Source organism: Myxocyprinus asiaticus, chromosome 39, assembly GCF_019703515.2.
Source record: "Myxocyprinus asiaticus isolate MX2 ecotype Aquarium Trade chromosome 39, UBuf_Myxa_2, whole genome shotgun sequence".
Classification (NCBI taxonomy): domain Eukaryota; kingdom Metazoa; phylum Chordata; class Actinopteri; order Cypriniformes; family Catostomidae; genus Myxocyprinus; species Myxocyprinus asiaticus.
The window spans coordinates 10,888,988-10,913,504 of record NC_059382.1 but is presented as its reverse complement, the minus strand read 5'-3'; the positions used below and the strand labels follow the sequence as shown (position 1 = coordinate 10,913,504).

The following is a 24,517-nucleotide window of genomic DNA, read 5'->3' as shown; positions in this document are numbered from 1 at the left end:
AAAGTATAGTCAGGACATTACAGGTGTAAAAACAGCACCATCACTATTTGAAAAAAGTCATTTTTGATCATATCTAGACAGGCCACATTTCCAGCAGCCATCACTCCAACAACTTATCCTTGAGTAATCATGATAAATTGTTAATTTGGTACTAGAAAGTCACTTGCCATTATATCAAACACAGTTTAAAGCTATTTGGTTTGTTAAAAGAAGCTTAACATTGTCTTTGTGTTTGTTTTTGAGTTGTCACAGTATGCAATAGACTGGCATGTCTTAAGGTCAATATTAGGTCAAAAATGGCAAAAAAGAAACAGCTTTCTCTAGACACCCATCAGTCAATCATTGTTTTGAGGAATGAAAGCTACACATGCTTGAAATTGCCAAAAAAACAAAACTGAAGATTTCATATAAAGGTGTACACTACAGTTTTCAAAGACAAAGGACAACTGGCTCTAACAAGGACAGAAAGAGATGTGGAAGTCCCAGATATACAACTAAACAAGAGGATAAGTACATCAGAGTCTCTATTTTGATAAATAGACGCCTCACATGTCCTCAGCTGACAGCTTCATTGAATTCTACCCGCTCAACACCAGTTTCATGTACAACAGTAAAGAGAAGACTCAGGGGTGCAGGCCTTATGGGAAGAATTGCAAAGAAAAAGCCACTTTTGAAACAGAAAAACAAAAAGAAAAGGTTAGAGTGGACAAAGAAACAGACATTGGACAACAGATAATTGGAAAAGTGTGTTATGGATCTTAAACCCATTAAGCTTTTGTGGGATCAGCTAGACTGTAAGGTGCGTTAGAAGTCAATGGCAAGTGCTACAGGAAGCATGGGGTGAAATGTCACCTGAGTATCTGGACAATCTGACAGCTAGAATGCCATGGATCTGCAAAGCTGTCATTGCTGCATGTGGGGATTTTTTTTATGAGACCTCTTTGATGTAGTTTAAGAAGTTCTGAACATTTTTTTTCAAATTGTAATAGTAATTTTTCACGTTATTAATGTCCTGACTATACATTGTGATCAGTTGAATGCCACTATGGTGAATAAAAGTACCAATTTCTTTCCATAAGAGCCAAATCTGTACATTATTCCAAACATTTGGCCACCAGTGTATATATTTAAAAAGAAATAGAGCTGTTCAGCCGTGATTAAATTTGTAGGCAAACCCGGAAGGTTAATTCGCCATGGGTTCCCTCAGGAATTTCCTATTGGTTTTAGAATAGTGTAATTCAATTTATGAGTAAAATAAGATCTGTGGTTAAAATTACCTTTTTATTTGGACATAAAATACAAACAGTCATACCTCAATTGTGGATTTTGCTGTTGTGTCTTTCAAAAATGCATGTTACAGACCCATTGCTAAATATGAACTTTTCCATTTCATAAAGTACATAGCTCCCATGGTCAAGGTAGTTGTAGCCCTTGATTAGCATTTTGATAGCAACAAGCATTTTTAAAACACATAGTAGCCTCAAAATTGATGTCTGAGGTACGACTGTGTGTAATTTATGTTATACAACAAAACTTCAAAGTCTCTTCAAGTAATTTTAAACACAGGCCTTATTTTACTCATATATTTAAAACTGCCCATAAAACTTAATAAAACCACCCATGGCTTGAAAATGCTAACTGTCTTCTGGGTTTTTGGACAACAACCTAAACCGCTCTATTGCCCCCTTAAAAAAATGTAAATGTAACTTATTTTTCTTAGTAACTTGTAATGCAGTAAAGTTGCAATGTAGCTTCTACAACACACTTCTTCTTACTTACCTGAAACAAAGCAGTGGAATCAAGCCTAAAGCCATCAGAGCCTGGCTGCCTCACCAAGACAAGTGCCTGAGGATCATCTACAGCAAGGAAAGCATTGAAACTAATGCTACCAAATATTCTCGCCTGAGTCTCTGGCTGAGCTTTGTCCTGAATGCAAAATAATTTCAAAATTACTGTTAGCTGATCCTGGACTGCAGTACTCAGGCAAGGATGCTCTTCAAAGGAGCAAAGCATTTAACAATGGCCATACTTACAATGATCTTGAATCTGTACAAAAGAGATGGTGAGTCAGCTAGACAGCCATATTCAAAGTTGTCAGGGCTGTACTTTGGAATGTACCCATCCACCCCTGTACAGAGAAAGACCTTCTCGATATTACAGATAAATGAGTCTCCAAGATTCTGCACAGGATCAACCATTACACGGCCATAGATGATATCTCCTGATGAAAAGTAACAGAAAGCCTCAAATTAGTGAGAGTAGCAGTACAAGAATGATAGCCATTGTTAATCTTTATTTTAAAGAGCACCTATTATGGTTTTTCAAATATTACCTTTCATGTAGTGTGTTATACAGCTGTTTGTGAATGTAAAAAAGTCTGCAAAGTTTAAAAAATAGTTATTGACTCCCAAAAGAAAGAACCAATTCTGAACACCTGAAAGGAGTCGTTAGTAATTCCAGACTTCCTGTACTAACCTTCATTGGCTGCTCGCAAACAGCTTTGACCCACCCTCAAACACTATACTAAGCGGTAGATCAGTCACAATAGACTGGGACATCTGACCAATCAGAGCAGAGTAGGCTCTCTGAAATGAGGAGTTTAGAATGAATCCTTTAGAACGGATCATTGAACGAGTCGTTTTTGACACTGGGAAAAAAAGGTAATGCTGCAATTTAAATTATGAGCAAATTAAAATGTTTTTTGACCTTGGATGCATGTAAATCTATTGTATGAGACCTTTAAAACAAAATTAGGCATGTTTAAAAACCATAATAGGTGCTCTTTAAGCCACAAGAGACAGCATTTTTTAAATTCTAAAGATTCTCATTAGACATGTTTACTCAAATCAAAAAATTTTGTTGCAAATGCCTACATGTGATTGATCTGATGATGTATAAGGACTGAAATGGTTTACCCTCTGAGAAAGCAGTTTCACTTTCTTGGCCAAAACCCATAGAGCCATCGGACAACCAGAGAGTCCTCTTTGAAAGCAGGATCATCTGTGTATTAAGACTGAACTCGGCTGCCACTGGGTCACTCACCTTATGTGAAAAACAGATACAATAATTTTCACTAGGAACAGAGGGGTATATGTTATGTGTTCTGCCTTAAAGTTAATACTTAATAGAATGAAATTTGTCATCCAATCAAAATTTCTTGATCTTTGGAATAAAAGAGATTTATATGCCATGTAAACCTGCATTACTGTAGGTTTTAGAACCAAACCACCTTCCAAAATAGTTTAATTTCTAATATCACACACCAAAATGCATCAACACACAGTCAGCCACAATGTTAAATAACTTGGTCGCCCAGTCACTGTAACTCAAGCCCAGTAGCTCAAGTTCACAGTTAAAAAGGTCCCTGATCACATTAGTCCCACCGTAGAATGTCTCTTCTTAATGGAAAGGAGGAAGCGGAAGTCGGCAAATTCAACACAAACAATATTTATTTTTCTAAAAAAACAAACACGCTTTTCAGCATAATCTTAAAGGGGCTCATGGGCACAGCACAGTCTCCGGGTGTGTGCGTAACTCTGTCTCCTTTACTGCCGTCTAACTCGCTCCTAAATCCATCTCCAACTCTTACTACAATGACAAACAGCTGTTAGAGACAATCATTGCCAGGTGATGATCCTTACCATTCTCATCTCCCAATGTCTCTCTCCATTCACAAGCCGGCACTCAACCATGCCCCTACCACCACATACCCCCACTACCCGACTCAGGTAAGGGAGCCATCCGGCCTGCCTAGTAATCTCCCCCCATTTTTGGAGAGGAAGTCCACAAGAGCCATCTGTGCCCCCGGCCTGTGGACCACCTTGAACTTAAAAGGCTGAAGAGCCAGATACCAATGGGTGATCCGAGCATTGGTATCCTTCATGCGTTGGAGCCACTGGAGCAGGGCGTGGTCTGAACAGAGGGTGAAAGCCTGTCCCAGGAGTACTGAAACTGAGGACCGCCCACTTGATGGCCAGACACTCCTTCTCAACGGTGCTGTACCTCACCTCTCTCGCCGAAAGCTTCCGGCTGATGTACAGCACCGAGCGCTCCTCCCCCTCGACCACCTGGGTCAACAACCCCCTGTCCGACGCATCGGTCTGTACAACAAAAGGGAGAGCAAAATCAGGAGTATGTAACAACGGCCCGCCACAAAGTGCAGCTTTCACTTGCATAAATGTGTGGAGAAGGCCGTTTTCTCACGGGACATTGGTATTAAGGGGATCTGCCAATAACCCTTTGTTAAATCCAGTGTGGAATAAAAGCGAGCTGCACCCAACTCTCCGCAAGTGACCGGGGTGCCTCAATTGGCTTTTAAGTTCACCTCTGGCTGAGCTCCTCCCTCTCCATCACCACCGTCACTAAAGCCACGGGGACCACCTCCCTCCACGGTTTTAAGAGGTTGAGGTGGTAAATTTGCCATGCTCCGCCCCATCCATTTGTTTAACTTTATAATCGACTTCCCCGACTCGCCATGTGACCTCAAAGGGCCCTTGCCAATTTGGGAGTAATTTAGAGCTTATGTGGGTAGTACTACAAGGACTTTATCTCCCTGTGTAAATTCCCGTAGCCGAGCTCCCCTGTTATACAGCCGGAACTGACAGTCTTGAGCCTGTAGCAAATTCTCCTGCGATAGCTGCCCCAATGTGTGGAGTTTTTCTCTCAGGTCAAGAATGTGCTGAATTTCGTTTTTGCTGTTTGACGGTCCCTCCTGCCAATTTTCCCTCATGACGTCTAAGACACAGCGAGGCTTATGCCCATACAGTAATTAAAATGGAGAGAGCCCCGTGGAGGCTTGTGGGACCTCTCAAACTGTGAATAACAGGGGTTCAATCCAATCATTCGTACAGCTTGCGTAGTGTACGTGACATGAAAGTAGTGCCTTGATCAGTGAGGATTTATTTCGGAATCCCCACTTGGGAGATAATTCTGAAGAGTGTCTCCGCAACACTACGTGCTGAAATGTTGTGTAGAGGCACTGCTTCCGGATATCGCGTTGCGTGGTCCACCAGAACCAACACAAAGCGATGCCCGTGTGTTGTCCACCCTAATGGCCCAACAAGGTCCATACCAATTCTTTCAAAGGGGACCTCGATCAAAGGAAGCAGGCACAAAGGCACTCTTGGGGTGACCGGCGGATTCACCAGCTGACATTCACGGCATGCTGCACACCATCTGCGAACATCTCCGTGAATGCCCGGCCAACAGAAACAGGCCATTAGATGGTTCAGTGGTTCTTTTCCTGCCCTAAGTGACCCGCCATCGGATTATAATGAGCTGCCTGGAATAAAATTTCCTGATGGCTCTTTGGTATCAACAACTGGGTTGTGTCTTCTTTTGTCTGAGTGTCCTGCGTCACTTGATACAACTGGCCATTTATAATAGAAAAGTATGGATATGCGAGTGCAATGTCTGGCTGAAGACTTTGACCATCAATCACTCTAACTTGGTCGTAGGTGTCTTGTCTCACATCTGCTCTAGAGGGAAATCCCCGGCAGGGAATCCTCTAAGGGCTGGGGAAGCCGAAACTTCCCCCTCCCTTACGTCATCCTGACACGGAGCAGACTTAGATGGCCCCAGCTCTGCCTCCCCAGCCAGTGCATCACAAATCCCATACTGAGAGTGCTCTGTTACAGGACCCATCTGCACAAATTTTCCTTAATAAAGTGGAAAACGCTGGCCAATTCATGCCCGAATTTAGCGGATGGGTGAGGTGGGACCTAACCACAGACACTATGCTTTTGTCCCCGAAACTGAATCATCTTAATCATACATATCCCCATGCACACACCTTACCTTCACCTTGTGACTAGCACCCAAAGACTCATCTTGAACCAGGCATAGATGGATGGAGGTTTGGCTGCAACCCAAATCCACCAAGGCCTGGTATGTACCCTCCATAATACTCACGGGTATCCGGTACATCCCAGCTCGATCAGGAGTGGCCTGCAGCGTGTCGGGGACCCGAACCAATTTCCCAACCTCCATCACTGGGCATTGGTCCCAGAAATGCCCGGGCTCCCCACAGCTCCAACAGAACGGCCCAGAATCCACACCCGTGGCAGCGGGTCCACCAACCTGGGAGTGAGAGTGGAGAGGGGCAGGGGAAACCGGCAGGTAGTGCAGTCCCCGGAGCCGAGGAGCCAGTTTGAGAGAGGGCACTCCCCGTTTCCGGGGAGGAGGAACAGGACGGAAAGAAGGGCAAGGAGGGGAGACAAGAGAGAGAGAGAGAGAAGGATCTCGGGGCTCGCCGGCTCACCAATATGCTGCCATGTGGACCTCTGCCAGCTGGATGGCCGTTTAGAGTGATGCTGGGCGGTGGCACTGGGCCCACTCCGCCATTCCTCTCGGAAGTTGAGCATTAAACTGCTCCAGTACCACAAGGTTGGTCACAGCTCCGACGTTGCATTGCTCAGCCAGCAACCACCTCTGGCAGGCATCCCGGAGCTGCTGGGCGAAGGCAAACTGGTGGCCCTGCTCGCCAATGGTCAGCGAGCGGAAGCATTGGCACTGCTGCTCGGGTGTCTGGCCGACCCATTGCAGGATGGCTTTCCTCAAGTCGGCATACACCAGGAGGTTCTCCATTGGTAACTGCTGCGCCGCGAGTTGGGCTTCCCCTGAAAACAGTGGTAGTGGCCGTCCACTCAAAAAGCTCCAGGAAGGCCTACGGATCATCTTGGGGACCCATCTTGACTAGTGGAACATGGGGCAGGGCAGTCCCGGGGTCCGGGTTCGCGGCGGAAGCACCCTCCTGGTGCAGTAAGCTCCGGAACACCTGCCGGTCCTCCGCTTGGGCCTGGAGGAGCGCAATAAACCACTGCTCCTGTTCTGTGTGCAGCTCGAGGAGGGCCTGATGTTGCATCTGGTGGATGCTGGCGAGGGTCTTGAAAATGTCCTCCACAGGGGAGGCATCAACCACGCCCCTACCACCACACCCACCTTAAACGTCCGTGTTTCAGTGCTAAACAAAGCAAATTCTTGTGTGAATATGCAAATCACTGTAAACAGGCTTCTTTCATAGCATATGCCTTCAGAAAACTTGGAATTTGATTCATGAGCCACACAGACTACTTTTGTGATAATTTTGGGTCCTTTATGAGGTTTTAAAGTGAGTCCCTATCTACTGCCATTGTAATTTTGTGTTCCTCATAAGAAAGTAAGTCATACATATTTGTAATGACATGAGGGTGAGTAAATTAAGACAGAATTTTCATTTTTGAAAACTATTCCTTTAAAGCTATGACCAATGGTGCACTAGACAAAGAGAGAGAAAAACAAAACTTTTGGCTTGGTTTGGATATAGAGCCATTTTTGTGATGAGTGTTTGTGTTTGTATGTTTGGAGTAATGACCTGCTGGAAACGTATGTCCAGGTCAAAGGTGATTGGCTCTCTGGGATGGCACACAGGACGGAAAGTGTACTCTATACTGGGAGGAGCCGTGCAGGGAACCAATTTCACTGTGTAGGTGCCGGAGTAATCTCTTACCTGTAGACATGTATTTCAACAAACAGTTATCAGAAAAAATGATAAAAGCAATTATGAACATGTGGTCTTGATAGCACATTTTGGTCTGAAAGAAGAAAAACATCTGAACAGCTGTAATGGGGCAATTAGACTCTTCGCTAAACCCACCTTAAAATATTACTGATCTGCAGTCCACCATATTATCAGACAAGCTTTTGTGCTTTTCTAATTTAAGTCTATGGAAGTCCTCTGTTTTTTGTTGGTTTTAAATGGAATATTACAGAAATTATCCAGTAACACAGTCAAATATTTTTGTTTTCCCTTTTCAAAATCTTTAAATGAATCTCAAAAAGAGCATGCTGTGGATTTAACTATGTGTCAGCCTTAATTTACAATTGAAGTAAAACATCAGTAATGACACCTACATTTGCTGCAAAATGAATTCATTACATTTTTGTTTGTTTATTTGTTTGTTTTTTTATTGGCGAAAGCCAAAATTTTAGGCACCATGTATGGATCAATATTTAAGGAGTAATCCATTATTTTGGATTCTTAATTATTCATTCTTAATACCAGAGTATTTTTGGACACTTGAAATGGAGATTTTGACATAATTGTTTTTATGTGATTAGATAAAAGTACATTTCTAGCTGCACCACTATTTGTACTTCAGACTTTTGTTTTGTTGGACAAGAAAAACTAGCTTCATACCATTTGACCCACATTTGGTTTTCAACCATTAAAAAATTGAACAATTTACACAAGGAGCCTCACTGTGAGCCCCATATCTCTGGGATTTAACCATATCTGGCCTTAAATATGAAGATATCAAAAGGAAATTTATTAAAAAAATATATTAGGATATTATAAGTTTTAAGAGTTATAGGCGCTACGGCTTTGAAAAAACAACACAAAAAAAGTGCTTTTTCTCATTTTTGGACTCACACCATTGGCATATAATGCAACAAGGGGTGCTGATGTCTATCGATTTCAGTGGTAATACCTACCTATGTATCTCTGTGTAAAAAATCAAATAATGATGCTGCCACCTTTAAGGTTACTTTTTTACTTGTAGTTTTGCTCCAAATCATAGATGAAAATCTTTTATGACCCCTCTTTACAGAATGAATTATTCAGTAAATATTGACCCATGGTATTTAATATTTTGGCTTTCATTTACATTTATGTTTATCTTTTTTCAGAAAACATTAACAAAATAAAAAAAATTTCAGACAGGGACATTTCTGAAATTTCGTTGATTTGACATTGAAATCAAATACATTTATGTACTGATTCAGGACAAACTGTAGTTGAAAATAACAAAATTGCAGTGTTACCCTTCATTCCAGCACATTACTTTTTTACCATTTCATGAGCACGTTACTGAAAAAACTGTTCACAGAACTTTCCATTTAATTCCTGGGGGATGTACAGTATTCTGCCTAAAACATTCTGAACATTCTTTCTAACATCTCCTTTTGTGTTCCACAAAGAAGAAAGCCATACAGGTTTGAAAGACATGGGGGTTGAGCTTAGCAAAATGTTATTTTTGTAGCAATAAACACTTACAGCAAAGTCAGAGATGAAGGTCCACTGTTGCATGGGCTGGTTGTATGTGGGCTCACTTCTCACCAAACTAAGGTTAAAGATCAGCCCAGGGTGGTCCGCACACATGACCATGGATGTCAGAGGGGTGGCTGTGTTGACACAAGTAATTAATGTCAAAATTATTTTAATTGATCTCTGTGACATAAGATGTCATGTCATGACACTGTCTCTTGTTCATACTAATAGATTTCAGTAAACAGTCATTACACTAAATGGATGAATCTCACAAAAAATATGTCCAAAATCAAAAGGTAAATAAATAAAGTCATATTTTGTGACATATTTTGATGACAATTAAGCACATTTCCTCAACATTTTCATCTCTGTAATGCAAAAAAATAAAATTCAAATTACTGCATTATGAAAAAAATAAAAATAATTCTCATTATTGTCTGGACAAATGCTATTTTTTATTTATATCTGCATAAATTAAAATCACTACAATAAATACTACCAACAATTATATACTACCGGTACTTACAATTATAATTGACTCACTTGTTTCAATGTACAACTGTTTCAGTGTACCATTTAAATAATATGGGGTGAAATATAACTTCGACATTTCTTGACAGCTTTTTTGAGATTCACCAAAATGATTGATTGCTTTCATGAAGCCGCAAGCCGTACAGCAAGGGGGAAAAAAACTAAATCCAGGTGAAATTTGACCTTAACATTTCTTGGTAGTTTGAACACACCTGAGTGAGCTGTGACAAAAAGTCCTTGGAAACGTGCTTCTGTACGGAAGTTGACAACCAAACGGCCATGTTCGTTGATGCGCATGCTTGTAGGATAGAGGGCCCCTAAAACGTATTTAAAAATCGACATTAATATTACACAAATGAAGACTCGTTTCATTACACTGTGTTTCAGTCAGATAAAGGACTAAAACAACTTGCTGCCTTGCCTTGTAATTCTGCCTCTGGTGGACTACCAATGCCATTTCTCCACAAGATGGCAGTGTCATACACGAAGGTGAGACGCAGCTCAGACTGTAGGTCGAAGTGCTGCCACCCACCAGTACCAACGGGTGAATGGAACACATATGACACATGTAGTGGCACACGGAGCGTCACATAAGACTGTACCAGGTTCAGAACCTATATAGAACAGAAAATTAAATACTCTTACTGGTTTATTTCACTAGTAAATCTGTTAGCAGGGTTGTGAAACACACAATGAGCTTGAAAATGGTCTAATCTGCCTTGTTATGTATAATCTGATTACAAAGTAATTAGTAACTCTAATCCAATAAAATGTTTAGTCAAAAAGTAGTATAATGCATAATTACAATTCTTGTAATCAGATTAGAGTTATTGACTTTCAATTAATTACTTTTAAGTACATTACTTGGGTAACACATATTTCTAATATATTATGTATGAAGAATACATTTAAAGCATAAATTATGTTCATGTGTACATCTGTTTGTGTTTCAGAAGAGACGACAATGAACATGGAGAAAATATCGACATTACTTTGCATTTAAGTGGAAAAAAATATTAAAAAAAGTAGACAGTAAATTACAAGTAAAGTAATTAGCAATGTGATTACTTTTCCCATGAAGTAATCAGTAATGTTTTTGATTAACATTTTTAGAAACTTAATTTGTGATTTGCAGTGGATTACTATTGTTGAGTTACTTACCCAACATTGCTAATTTGTTTGTGCATATTATGTATCAATTCCATTTCAATTGATTTGTATAGGCTAGTGCTTTATACAATAAATATTGTGCTAAAGCAGCTTGACAGAAAATAGTGTCTCAACCCCCCCCCCCAAAAAATGGCAGTGGCTAAGAAAAACTGCCTTAGAATGTTTAACAACTGACACTAAACTTTTTTAAGATTTTAATGTAACTTCTCAGACAGTTGCATACTGTATGTACATGTATATACAGTATATACTATATTTAAGAAATATCACATGAGCAAGAGCGCGATATGGCCCTACATCAACACTGCTGTGATTCAGCTGCAGGCACGAGGCACTAGGCTGAGTGACGTAGGTAATCACATCACCAATTTGGCATGCCCAATTCCCAATACGCTCTAAGTCCTCAGGGTGGCATAGTGACTCGCCTCAATCCGGGTGGTGGAGGACGAATCTCCATTGCCTCCACGTCTGAGACAGTCAATTCGCGCATCTTATCACATGGCTTGTTGAGCGTATTACCGCAGAGACCTAGCGCGTGTGGAGGCTTACACTACTCTCCGCGACATCCACACACAACTCACCACACATCCCACCGAGAGCGAGAAACACATTATAGCGACCACGAGAAGGTTAACCCAACGTGACTCTACCCACCCTAGTAACCGGACCAATTGGCTGCTTAGGAAGCCTGACTGGAGTCACTCAGCACGCCCTGGATTTGAACTTGCGACTTGTGTGGTAGTAAGCATCTTTACTTGCTGAGCTACCCAGGCCCCCAGAACAAGTACATTTTAAAAAACTAGGAAAAACTGAGTACGGTCATAAAAAACGCATTTGTGCATGGAACTACTTTCTTACACGACAGATCAGAATCTGCCGTTGCTCGTTCAAACCAAATGATGCAAAATTCAAAAATGTCACTTTAGAACTAGTATCACGGCTTTGGCTGTTTCTAACAAGTTATTGGAGAAACAAAGGTGTGTGTGTGTGTGATTGAGAGAGAGAGAGAGAGAGCGATGGAGCATGTGCCATCACCTTTTGCCACTCCCAAGCAGAGATGCTGTAGTGTGTTAGTAAGCTTTCTGAAGATAATGTCATTTTGGTCAAATTCATCCTATTTCCTTAATGCTGAAGTTGTTAAAGCAACTTCCTAGCTTTAGTAGTGTAATAGTAATCCGAGCGATCACGTAGTGCTGATGAATGAAAACACTGACCGACGCTGACTCACTACACATCACCTGGCTCATATTACACACAAAAATGGTCTTTTGCCGCAAACTGCTGGCTAAAATATGTAATGTCACAAAATTAAAAGTAAAGAGACACATATAGCTCTTTACACACATGCACTGCTCTTACACTTTAGTTTAGAACGGTACGAACACAAGCAGAGTGATACACACAGTAAAGTGTTGGAGTGCTGATGGTGTAAGACCATCAGTACTCATGGAACATCTCTCGTTCAATCAGATTCGAGGACCAGAACTAACTGTTATATTGCATATATTGTATTTAGAGCATACAGTACACCAGTAGATGGCCCTGTTGATCTGCAAATGGTCTGACTGAAGCCAGCCATGCAAGCCTTGCCCAGTTTACCCCTTAGTATAAACTTACAGAAATTACTGAAAAATTTAAATAAATACAAAACTTTGAACTCTTGAGATTACTGCACTCAGAAAAATCACAAACTTCTAGCCAACAGCAAAATTCATCCTAGAAACTATTGGTAAACCTCCTTTTGATTTATATTGTTAGAATGTTTAACATTCAAAATGTAATACATTGTAAACTGCAATATTTGCAAACTGAATTGTGATTGGACCTTTATTTACATTTCTTTAAAAATTTATAAATTCTCTCTATTTCTTCCATTTTCTTTCCTCTATATTTGGCTTCAACACTCCAACACTGTTCTTTCGTTGCTTTGAAAGCACTGGCATTTTGTTTGTGCAACACAAATCTAGTTTAAATAAATAGTAACCTCATAAAACCTTATTGCAAAGTCCTTTATATGATGGTTGTCAATTTATTATGTTGGTTGTCATTTCTGCTAACTTTTATCTCCATTTGAGTGAAAGTGATTAGGTATACCATTTTGACTGAATAATTTCACTGATTCACTTAACTGGACCTGTTTCCCTTGAATGCAAACAGAATGTGGCCTATAGACCCATCCATCCCCATTTCTGACACTAGTCCACTTTAATTAACTGCAGAGTGCAGAGTAAACCAACACAGCATGTTTTCATGGTGAATACAAATGACTGGCTAATACAAGCATGTAAACAGTAGCCTAAAGCTAGTTTTAAGGGGTACCCCTTTCTAGTGAATGACAGCCATTTACAAGACAAATGAGACAGAATGAGCAAGACACAAAAAAGCTTTTTATGATCTAAAGGTCAATTTTGACTCACTGTGGTTGAAAGACAAACAGTGGGCCCCTTAGGGAGAACTAGAGGTCCATAAAGCCAGTACTTTTGCCAGTAAGCTATAAAGGTTAACCACAGCATAATGGATTGACAAAAATTCCCACAACAGTGAAAAAGTGTCTTTCCTTTAATGTTTGTTTGGGAAAGGGGGGAATCCATAAATTAAGTGCAATAGTCTAGACATTAAAATTGATTACATAAAATCCTATTCTAACCCAAAAAAACAAAAAACAAAAACATGTGCATATTAACGCTTTTTAAGGACACAATCTCACAATATTTAGAACAGGGACCAAAGTTTATATCTCAAAATTACAGCTGGCTTCTTCTCTATGAGAATACTAAAAGGTTATGTCTAAGGATGGACTTAACTTTATATTGCATCAAGTACATTTGTGGAGCAATTACTCAATCTTAAATGGTTAAATTGATTACATTTCACAAATTCTCTACTACACACAACATTTCTGAACTAAAACAAATTTTAAAGGCTCCCCCGTTTTCTTATACAACTTCACTAACAAAAAGGTGTCAAAACATACCACAGTAATACCATGTTCCCTATCTGTCACTCACTCGACGTTGTGTCGATGTAGTGACACTAGGGGTCACTCTTGGGAGCTTGAAACACCTCTGGTCTTTGAAAAAAATGCCAATGGGAATTGGCAAGTGGTATTTGCATACCACTCCCCCGAACATATGGGTATAAAAGGAGCTGGTATGCAACCACTCATTCAGATATTCTCTGCGGAGCCGAACGGTCGATGCTCACTGAGCTGAATTCCCACGACTGTCCATTCACCTCTGCTGGATCTGACGGTGCATTTCAGCAGCTTCTCCCCCTCTGCACTGGTGCAATGCAGAGAATGCCCCTGGGCGCTTCGGCAGAAATAAAAGAGTATATTCTAAAAAAAAAAAAAGAGTATATTTTCCGGTCAAGGGGTATTCGGTGATCCCCCCGGTGGATAAGGCACTCGCGATGCACCTATACCCCGGGATTGATGCAGGAACTGCGCTCGGCGACTGACCTCGCCCTCTGGGCAACAAAGGTCACTGCACGGTCTCTCGGGCGGGCGATGTCCACTTTGGTGGTCCAGGAGTGCACCTTTGGCTCAACCTGGTCGAGATGGGAGAGACCGACAAGGCACGGTTCCTTGGCGCCCCCATTTCCCAGGTTGGCCTGTTCGGCGACACCGTCGAGGACTTTGCCCTGCAGTTCTCGGCGGTGAAGCAGCAGACGGAAGCTATCCACAAATTCGCCCCCAATGTGACGGTCTCCACGGGTCACGAGGACAAGCCTCTTCCTCCCCCGTCCCAGGCTGTTCTGGGGGTGGTCACAAGGAGCCAGGTAAGTGCTTCGATGTCCCTGAACTCAACATGGCCACAACATAATGTGGCACCTCAGGCTCCACCCCGCCGCGAGGCCCCACCCGCCGGTACGTCCGACAAGATTGTCTCCTTGGCCCTCCTCGCCCGGAGCTTGGACGCGTGGCTTGCGCTTTCCAACCCGTCGCGATGGCTGGTCCGGACTGTCTGACTCGGCTACACGATTCAGTTCACCAGGCATCTGCCCAGGTTCAGCGGCATCCACTTCACCTCGGTGAAGGGCGAGAACACCGCTACCTTGCATGCGGAAATCGCTACCCTCCTACGGAACGATGCAATAGAGCCTGTTCCTCCGGCTGAGATGAAGAAGGGGTTTTACAGCCCCTACTTCATTGTACTAAAGAAAGGCGGTGGGTTGCAGCCAATCTTGGACCTGCGAGTACTGAACCGGGCTTTACACAGACTCCCGTTCAAGATGTTGACACAAAATGCATTCTAGCATGCGTCCGGCATCAAGATTGGTTCGCTGCGGTAGACCTGAAGGACGCGTATTTCCACGTCTCGATTCTACCTCGACACAGACCCTTCCTGCGGATTGCATTCGAGGGTCGGGCGTATCAGTACAAGGTCCTCCCTTTCAGCCAGTCCTTGTCCCCTCGTGTCTTCACGAAGATCAAAGAGGCAGCCCTTGCCCCGTTAAGGGAAGTGGGAATTCGCATCTTCAACTATCTCAATGACTGGCTAATCTTAGCTCACTCTCGGGATGTGTTGTGTGCACACAGGGACCTGGTGCTCTCGCACCTCAGCCGACTAGGGCTTCAGGTCAACTGGGAAAAGAGCAAGCTCCTCCCGGTTCAGAGCATCTCTTTTCTTGGTTTGGAGTTGGACTCAGTCTCGATGACGGCACGCCTCATGAACGAGTGTGCACAGTCGGTGCTGGCCTGTTTGAAAGCGTTCAGACAGAAGACAGCGGTTCCACTGAAACTGTTTCAGAGGCTCCTGGGGCATATGCATCCTCAGCAGTGGCCACTCCACTCGGGTTGAAGCATATGAGACCGCTTCAGCACTGGCTCCAGACTCGAGTCCCGAGATGGGCATGGCGCCACAGGACACATCGCGTGGCCATCACACCGGACACACCACGACACAGTGGACGGTAGGGAAGCACGACCTGATCATCAGGTTCCTGAGAGGCGCCAGGAGGTTGAATCCCTCCAGACCGCGCCTCATTCCCTCATGGGACCTCTCTGTAGTTCTTCAGGGTCTATGGGGAGCCACCTTTGAGCCCCTGGAGTCAGCTGAGCTTAAGGCACTCTCTTTAAAGACTGCCCTCCTGACTGCACTCACTTCCATCAAGAGGGTAGGAAACCTGCAAGCGTTCTCTGTCAGCGAATCGTGCCTGGGGTTCGGTCCGGGCTACTCTCACGTGATCCTGAGACCACGACCGGGCTATGTGCCAAAGGTTCCCACGACCCCATTTAGGGATCAGGTGGTGAACCTGCAAGTGCTGCCCCAGGAGGAGGCAGACCCAGCCCTGATGTTGCTGTGTCTGGTGCGCACTTTACGCATCTATTTGGATCGCACGCAGTGCTTTAGAGTCTCTGAGCAGCTCTTTGTCTGCTTTGGTGGACAGCAGAAAGGAAGCGCTGTCTCCAAGCAGAGGATCGCCCACTGGGTCATTGATGCCATAGCAATGGCATATCACGATCAGGACGTGCCGCCTCCTGCAGGGCTACGAGCCCATTCTACCAGGAGCATGGCGACCTCCTGGGCCTTGACCAGTTGCGCCTCTCTAACAGAGATTTGCATAGCAGTGGACTGGTCAACACCCAACACCTTTGCGAGGTTCTACAATCTCCGGGTTGAGCCAGTTTTGTCCCGTGTAGTGGCAGGCACAAGCAGGTAAGTCTGGGACAGCTGGCCAGGTGTATTGCTTGCGCATAGTGCCTTTCACTTCGCCTAAGCTGAAGACGTGCGCTGTTGACTCCCAGTAGTGTTCACAAAGTTTGTTCCCTGGATGACTTCCTCCAAGCCCTGTGGCAGACGAGTTTGCGGAGATACTCGCTGCCGGCTCAGTAAATGTGCTAACTAAGCCCTGTACTGAGGTGGGTGCTCCGAATGTGTTGGTTCCCCATAGGTGACACCATGCGACGTATATCTTCCGCTAAATCATTTCCCTGTTGGTAAACTGCGTCTTCCTTGAGCAGAGGCCCCTCTGCCCCAGTCACCATGTTTGTAGAAACTCCTCCCCCATTGGGTAGGACCTACCATGGGACTTCTCCACATGACATACTTCCGACAAGGCTCGGCAAGACCATGTGATGTATTTCCACTCAATATACCCCCCCCTCTCTGGGCAGGGTGTGGTCACCGTGGCATCTTCCCCTTGGGAGTGACCCCCACGATGTAGACAATGGTGACCCCAGTTGGTTAACAAATTTCACTCTTTTTTTGGGGAGAGAAAATAGAGGATAAGAGGCCACAACTGGGCTAGCCTGTCCCTATCTTTTGGGCAGTCGACTTGTCACCAAAGGGCCATTCGACGCTCATAACAGCTGTAACGTCTGTGTAAGATCAGTGATGGCTAATTACACTTTGTTTGAAAAAAACCTTTTAGCCTTTTGACATTTGCATATAAATTACTGACCTGGCCTCCGCGTTTACATTTATATGGGTGCTAAATTGCAGATGGTCTTTATCACTATCAAAAGGATGCTAAAACAGGTCGCCTCTGGAGTGTCTCCATCAAGCTTCAAACACATTCCACAGAAAGGGGTGACCCCCCGTGCCAGGCACCAGAGCAGTTGTCTGTCTCCAGTAATTCCAATACACGTCACACACACACCTAAAGACATTTTCTCTATTTAGGCCATAGTAAGCAGTTATAAATGTATCTGCTATATGCATGTGTTGTATGTATATTCCCCTATTATATTAACTTGGTTAAAACCCTTTACTTGTATTAGTTAGACGTTAAACCCTATATTCAAGTGTATGAGTGTATCTCTGCTTTAATATCGTCTGGAGGTTACCTTCTTGGTATCAAAATGAACTTCTCTTCATTTCTCACACCATAATGGGTGACCCCCGTGCCAGGCACCAGAGCAGTTGTCTGTCTCCAGTAATTCCAATACACATCACACACACACCTAAAGACATTTTCTCTATTTAGGCCATAGTAAGCAGTTATAAATGTATCTGCTATATGCATGTGTTGTATGTATATTCCCCTATTATATTAACTTAGTTAAAACCCTTTACTTGTATTAGTTATGCGTTAAATGCCTATATTCAAGTGTATGAGTGTATCTCTGCTTTAATATCGTCTGGAGGTTACCTTCTTGGTATCAAAATGATCTTCTCTTTATTTCTCACACAATAATGTACACCATGTGATCGTGAAATGCATCGAACAATTCTTACTATGTTTTGAATTAAAAGCTGCACTAGCGGTCCAGATCAGCAATAAAATGCGAATGGGCCATAAACGGAGACAAAGGATGTCTCTCCCGCTCAAAATGCATGCCTCTGATTGGCCACTCCACCTACAAAATGGGTGCGGCAATGAACTATCAAAACTCCAGAATGCAGACTAATCATGGCTCAAAACTCTTCTTCTTGAGACCAACACACTCCAAAACTCTCCTCTTGAGTTTAACCTTCTGGCAGTGTTTACCTTCAAGTAACTTTGTGGATTTCCTGTGGACTTCTTCAACTCACTCCTAAAGAAATCGTCGAGAACCTCGTCTACCGCATCAAGACTCTTATTCAGCAACAAACCAATGCAAGTAACCATTTACAACTGATTAGATGCGCGTTTAAGTTTGAACCCCTTTTAAGGTGAATTGTGCCTCTGATGATTCTCATTTAGGTTGTGGTTAACTGACGTGAAATACTGCCTTCTTTGCTCTCTCTCTCTCTCTCCTTTCCTTACTTTCCTTCATTCTATATATGTATGTTTTGCTTAGTTTGTTTGTATGTTAGTTATAGTTTCATTTATTAAATCCCTTATATTCACAATTGATTGTCTCTGTGTTCCGCTCACAATTCAAAGTCACTGAATGTTGCTCCTTGCTACATGCTAAACTACTGCTAGCACTGTATAAGTAGGAAGGCTATTGTTCCTTGGCCAGGAAAGTAATCTTCCTAGAATTGATAAATAATTATATTGTCTGCTCGGTGGACGGACAGATCAAGTAATTGTAATATCGATTCTGCTACAGTTAATTCTAAGATCTAATCTAAATATTTATTATTAATTATAACCAGTTATAATTAATTATAAATAATTCCCTTTTTAAGCTAATTTGCTACACAGCGTTGGGGGAGGTTACATGTCGGCCTGGTGCGCTGGCTACGAGGCACACAGTGGTCTGCCCGTCTCGCACTGCCAGTTCACGTAACACAGTTCAGCTAGTTGTGGCATTTCGTATAGGGACCCCTAGTGTCACTACATCAACACAACATTGAGTGGGTGACAGATAGGGAACGTCCTGGTTACTTTTGTAACCTCCGTTCCCTGATGGAGGGAACGAGATGTTGTGTCCCTCCTGCCACAACGCTGGACTACCCGTTGAAATGGCCGGGACCTTGTCTTGGCTCCTCAGCACAAAACCTGAATGAGTGGCTGCATACCAGCTCCTTTTATACCCGTATGTTCGGGGGAGTGGTATGCAAGTACCACTCGCCAATTCCCATTGGCCTTTTTTCAAAGACCAGAGGTGTTTGGGGCTCCCAAAAGTGACCCCTAGTGTCACTACATCAACACAACATCTCATTCCCTCCATCAGGGAATGGAGGTTACGAAAGTAACCAGGACGTTTTTTTCTTTGTACCATATTATTTAAAGTATCTTGGAGTACCATGTAAAAATCATGGTAGATGAATCATTTGATATTATAAAACAAAATCCTGGTAAATACCATAGTACTTGAATATCGTAATCATTCAGTACCATGGTATTACCATCTGATGCCATCACTATGCCAATAGAATTGAATAGAATAGAATAGAATAGAATTGTTTTTGGTTTAGTTGGTTTTGTTCTCTCTCCTCACCTGTCCATCCGTCCCAATGGTCCCTCCACAATCGTTGAGCAGTTCAGACATGTCATAGTAACTGACAAACTCCCACAAGCATGCCTCCAGATGCAGGTTTCGGTAGAATCGTAGGGTGCTCTGGCCCCTAAGGACTGCGCTGTGTTGGTAGGGTGCGGTCTCATCGATGGCATCTGGGTTGCGTGTGGCGTCTGTGATGAAGCCGTAGCGTGTTCGGACTTCCATGTAGTCTAACAGGTTAGAGCAGCGATGATTTCCAACACGCGTTCCGTCTGGACTCAAGGTCAGCTCAAAGTTGGTGAGAGGTCGAGTGGAGACTACAGGTAGCATACCTATCAAGGGAACATTGCAGATGATGTGACATGGATGAAAAGTAAACTATTTTGAGAACAATGCATCTGATCTGACACAGCAGGTGTTTTACAATGTGATATGCTTTACGCCATCTAAAACATTTTCTAATTATTTTTACACATAATTTGTTTCTGGTTTTGTAATCTGATTGGACAAGCAGCATTCCAAGAGTGCTGATATTATGTGTTGCTTGGAGTTTCATGTTGTTATATTAACTGAAAGACTTCATGGAATATTTTTTCTTTCAGAAGCTCATTTGTTACAACGTAGGACCATTTGAGAGAACTGCAAAAAGCAAAAAGGTGATAAAAATAGTGATTAGAAAAAGTGAATCCTGGGCACTCATTATTTACTCATACATGCTTTTATCCAAAGCATAAGGTACGGTATACATTTTAGCAGTATGCATTTTCATTGGAATTTACCTCTTAACTTCAGTGTTGTTGTCCTTGCTCTACTAGTTGAGCTAAAGGCAATAATTCAGAATAATCCAGTAATTCAAAGTAATCTAGTGATTCCAATCTACCTAAACTGTAAAATTTGACACTAAAAAATATAAGACTGTGTCCAAGTGTTCTTTTTACCATCTATATGGGGCATGGTGACAGTTAGTTTAACGAGGTTGGAATGCTCTGGATCTTCAGCCCCTGTGTAGCGCAGCCTGGCAGAGAAAGGTTCAGCTCCAATTGTGCCAACAACCTGAGGCTGGCACATACCTGATTACAAAATGAAAAACTTAAACAGCAGCATCTTAAAGGGGTCATATCTGAAAATTCAAGATATTCTGTGCAACGGTACAAAGTAAATATACTCGAACATTCAGAAGGTAAAACTCCACTTTCCAGTCCGAAAAAGTCCCATTATTGCAACCTTAATGCAATGTCACAAAACTGAGCACATTCATAACAGTCACTCACCCTCGTCTAGGCTGATGGAGACTATGGGGCTGGTGAGCTCCAGGCCTTCATCCCCATTGGAGTTGGCAGCCCGAGCTGCACACTGTACCCGTGAGCCTGCCTGGAAATACACTGAGTCTAGAGTGATCATTTTGGAGGATGTAAAGAATGTATCAAAGTCCACTTCCTTCATGGGACTGGTGACACCATCAGGTCCTGTGGGGGCACTGACTAGCCAGCGGTAGCGGGTCAGTGTGTTGTTGATGTTCTCAGCAACACAAATGGAGCCCGTCCGGTCAAAGTCAGGATACTTAGAGTTGCATGACTTCGGAATAAATAAATGAACAGAGAGCGATATTGAAAATGGGGCAATGCTAATTTTGATATGATGACTTCATCTTATTCCATATAAAGCTACTATTCGCAACAATAGAAAGAAACAATAAAAGTTTTTGAAATCAATATTTGCTATAAGCCATGTTCAATCTTAATATAACCCCCCCCCTCCACATTAAAGGTGCAGTATGTAAGATTCAGAAACCCTTGTTATTAATGACACCTGTGGCCGTTAAGTCAACTGCAGCAAGCTACCTGTTACTCGTGCTCATGCTCGTGCACACACTCCATAGGGACGTACGCATCGGACAAAACAATAACTTAACGTACAAAGAGACAACGTGATTCACCGGCATCATGCTGACAGATGAGGTAGCATAACTAAAATTACACAGTTATGATTGTTTTACTACAAACTTTGAGACTGTATATTATATTTGACTCTCCAGTGCTGGAAAAGGGCTAAAACAAAGTGTGGATATAGGTCTGACTATGCGAGACTGTAGTTTGAAGTAATCACTTTTCTTTGCATGATACATTGACTGCATTTATACGGTAGCCTATGTCAGCGTTAGCTAGCTAGCCAGCTCTATCAATAGCTGTTAGCTAAATTTGGTCGATGATGGCAGTAGCTGTTTATAAAATAGACTGTACATTATAAATATGTTGACACAATTCAGTATTGATGTGATTCCATCACAACTGTCATTTTGATATTTCGATGTGCTATTGTTTTATAATAATAGAATGTATATATTTTCTGCGTAACCATGTTACGTTACACTAATGAATGGGTCTTTTTGCATTATCTTGAACACTGTCTAGCATTCATTTCATGTGTTATTGTAGTTTACCTCGCTGAATAATTACAGACTAACACTGTTTATGACAGTTACTGTGCAGGCAAAATCAAGTTAGCTAAAATTACACAAATCAATCCTTATGGCACTATATTTCACATGCTTTGCAGTTATGTAAGCTTACCTGTCCAATAAGAAGAATGGCAATTTAGGGTCGGTTTTGATCCCCCAAACTGAACGAAGGTCCCTCCAGGAACCAAATGCCCTGCCGATGTTCACTCTAGTTTTCGCTCGACCACGATCAAGTTCCCGCTTAGCCATATGGGATTCAGTAGATAAATGTATTTTTTTTTTTTTTTTGCTAACTCAGAGTTTGTGTAGGAGTCGGTGTTGTGCTGGGAGCCGGACGTTTGCTGGATTCCATCTCTAAGTTAACGTTACCTAGTGTTGCAGTTTGTTGTCGCTGTTGAACAGCAGAAGAGATGCTACTGTCTGAGGCAAGGCTCTCGGAAGCGCGCATAAACGTCACATTCTTTGGATTTTCCCGGCAAAAGCGACCCGCTTCCTTCCCATGAAAATCAGTCTACAGGCTTTAATAGGCAACCTAGGAAGTCCAGGAAGGGCTCTTTTTTTTAAGGTGCGTTAAAAGCCATTCATGCATTGGCAAAAAAAAAAAAGGCGAGTATTACATGAAAATGGTTACATATTGCACCTTTAAATACGTTTTTTTTTTTTCAAAACTCTCCACATTTGTATGTGGCTTGAAATATTAATTAAGCTGGATTTTTGGAAATGCAAAGTTTAAACTATCAGATCGGATTTCGAGTAGGTTTTTTCCTCTTATTCCATGTCTGTGTTCACGCATTTTTGCTTACTCTTTCCCCACATAGTAAACAATCGGAAATTTGCTTTATATTGCATCCACTGACTGATCAAACAGATCCAGTTTCTCCGAATTTAGAAACAAATTTGAATTGTGTGCCATGCAAAAAAAGTAAATTCTAAACTAAACTAATACCTACCGTGACACAGACTATAGGATATCCTGCGATTGGCTGAGTGTCTCTAGTGCTGCCTGTATCATCGTACTGCAACAGAGACACTAACACTGGCACAGAGGGGAAGGTCACGTCGGCCATACTGTTGGTCTCCTCAATGTAGATGATGGCTTTGGTCACCTAAAGTAAAGGTTCACAAAAGATCCTATTTGGAACCATGGACGACAAGTAAATTGTGTTGAATGTTGGCATATGCTTTGTTTCAGTTGCCCCAGGACAAGCATATTTTTAAATAGTACCTGGATCTCTGCTACCATGTTCTCATCGGGTTTCAGATGGACAGTGAAGGCCTCTCTCATCTCTCGCACACCATCATATAAAATTTCCACCTCCGCAATGTGCTCTGTCTCTCCCTCTTTAAACACAACATCTACAGAAGGGAAACTGTCATTTTGACGACTGACTTTAATTACCTTTTATATGCACATGGTAACGGCTTGTTTTTATTTATGTTTTTTTTTTTTTTTGTCGATAACCTTTAAGGAGCAACACAAACGTAAGGGTGAACCAATGATGCATTGCATTAGATCTTGCCTTCTGAGATAGGGTGGTAATCTTCTCCAGACGAAGCCGAGCCATCCTTGGTGTGAACCCGAACTACAGATACTTTAGATGTGTCTCCAACCCTCTGCACTGGGATCCTCACCACTGACAGTTGTCCAGACTCACTGGGTTCACTGACACTGAACTTGGTTGCTCCAAACCTGATAATTGCTTCTGGGGAAGGAAGATCATGGGAAAGGAGAGGTGTCATTTTACAGCTTACACAGAATGAGGATTAAGCATGATGGATTCTTATGTTTTTTTCACTTTATACAGCTGACATCTTGACGTTTTTTTGAGCCTGAATAATTTAAAAAAAACTCTTGATTAACATACTAAATTAATTTAGGCACATCTATGATATAGCCATACAACTTCATCCTTCTGCTGTTAAATGAATAAAGTGCTTTCTGGAACACTGTCAGAAAACAGCAATTAAAAGTGAGCATAAATAGTTACAGGATTTGGGAAAGTGTCTTACTGTCAGCATCATCCTTAATCTTGATGAGTGTCTCATTCTGAGCCCCTATAGATGCCCCGAATGAAGACTCACTCTTGGGGCTTCCCAGCATCAGTCTGAGCTCCTCATCTTCCTCATGTTCAGTGTCATCCACAAGGATGAGAACACAAGGCTTCTCCACCTCTCCTACACACATTCATCAAAAAAAAAAACAACAACAAACAAACAGAATAAACATGCTGGCACATTTTCACTGAAGTCATTATGAAATGGTAAATTAATTTACATTTATGCATTTGGCAGACTCTTGTATCTAAAGCGACTTACATTGCATTCATGGTAGACATTTAAAGGGATAGTTGAATGAAACTTCTCTCATCATTTACTCACCCTCATGCTGGGATGGCATGAGGGTGAGTTAATGATAAGATATTTTTTTTTTTTGGGGTGAACTATTCTTTTAATCAGTAAGTGTCTTCCCTGGGAATTAAACCCATGACCTTGGTGTTGCTAACAGCTCTACCAG

General features: G+C 42.3%; 1 protein-coding gene across 1 annotated transcript in view; it reads right to left on the bottom strand.

The window, feature by feature from the left end:
• The window catches only part of LOC127430094 (FRAS1-related extracellular matrix protein 2-like), a 143,614-nt gene that overhangs the window by 3,892 nt on the left and 115,205 nt on the right, over positions 1 to 24,517 (bottom strand). The window contains exons 10-23 of the mRNA XM_051679562.1: positions 24,013 to 24,177; positions 23,523 to 23,705; positions 23,228 to 23,358; positions 22,953 to 23,108; positions 20,816 to 21,119; positions 20,483 to 20,614; positions 19,545 to 19,876; positions 9,981 to 10,173; positions 9,772 to 9,876; positions 9,035 to 9,162; positions 7,352 to 7,486; positions 2,916 to 3,042; positions 2,034 to 2,221; positions 1,780 to 1,926 (exon numbers count right to left, since the gene is read on the bottom strand). Of these exons, the coding sequence (XP_051535522.1) occupies positions 1,780 to 1,926; positions 2,034 to 2,221; positions 2,916 to 3,042; positions 7,352 to 7,486; positions 9,035 to 9,162; positions 9,772 to 9,876; positions 9,981 to 10,173; positions 19,545 to 19,876; positions 20,483 to 20,614; positions 20,816 to 21,119; positions 22,953 to 23,108; positions 23,228 to 23,358; positions 23,523 to 23,705; positions 24,013 to 24,177 (2,426 nt within the window). The remainder of the gene's footprint in view (positions 1 to 1,779; positions 1,927 to 2,033; positions 2,222 to 2,915; positions 3,043 to 7,351; positions 7,487 to 9,034; positions 9,163 to 9,771; positions 9,877 to 9,980; positions 10,174 to 19,544; positions 19,877 to 20,482; positions 20,615 to 20,815; positions 21,120 to 22,952; positions 23,109 to 23,227; positions 23,359 to 23,522; positions 23,706 to 24,012; positions 24,178 to 24,517) is intronic.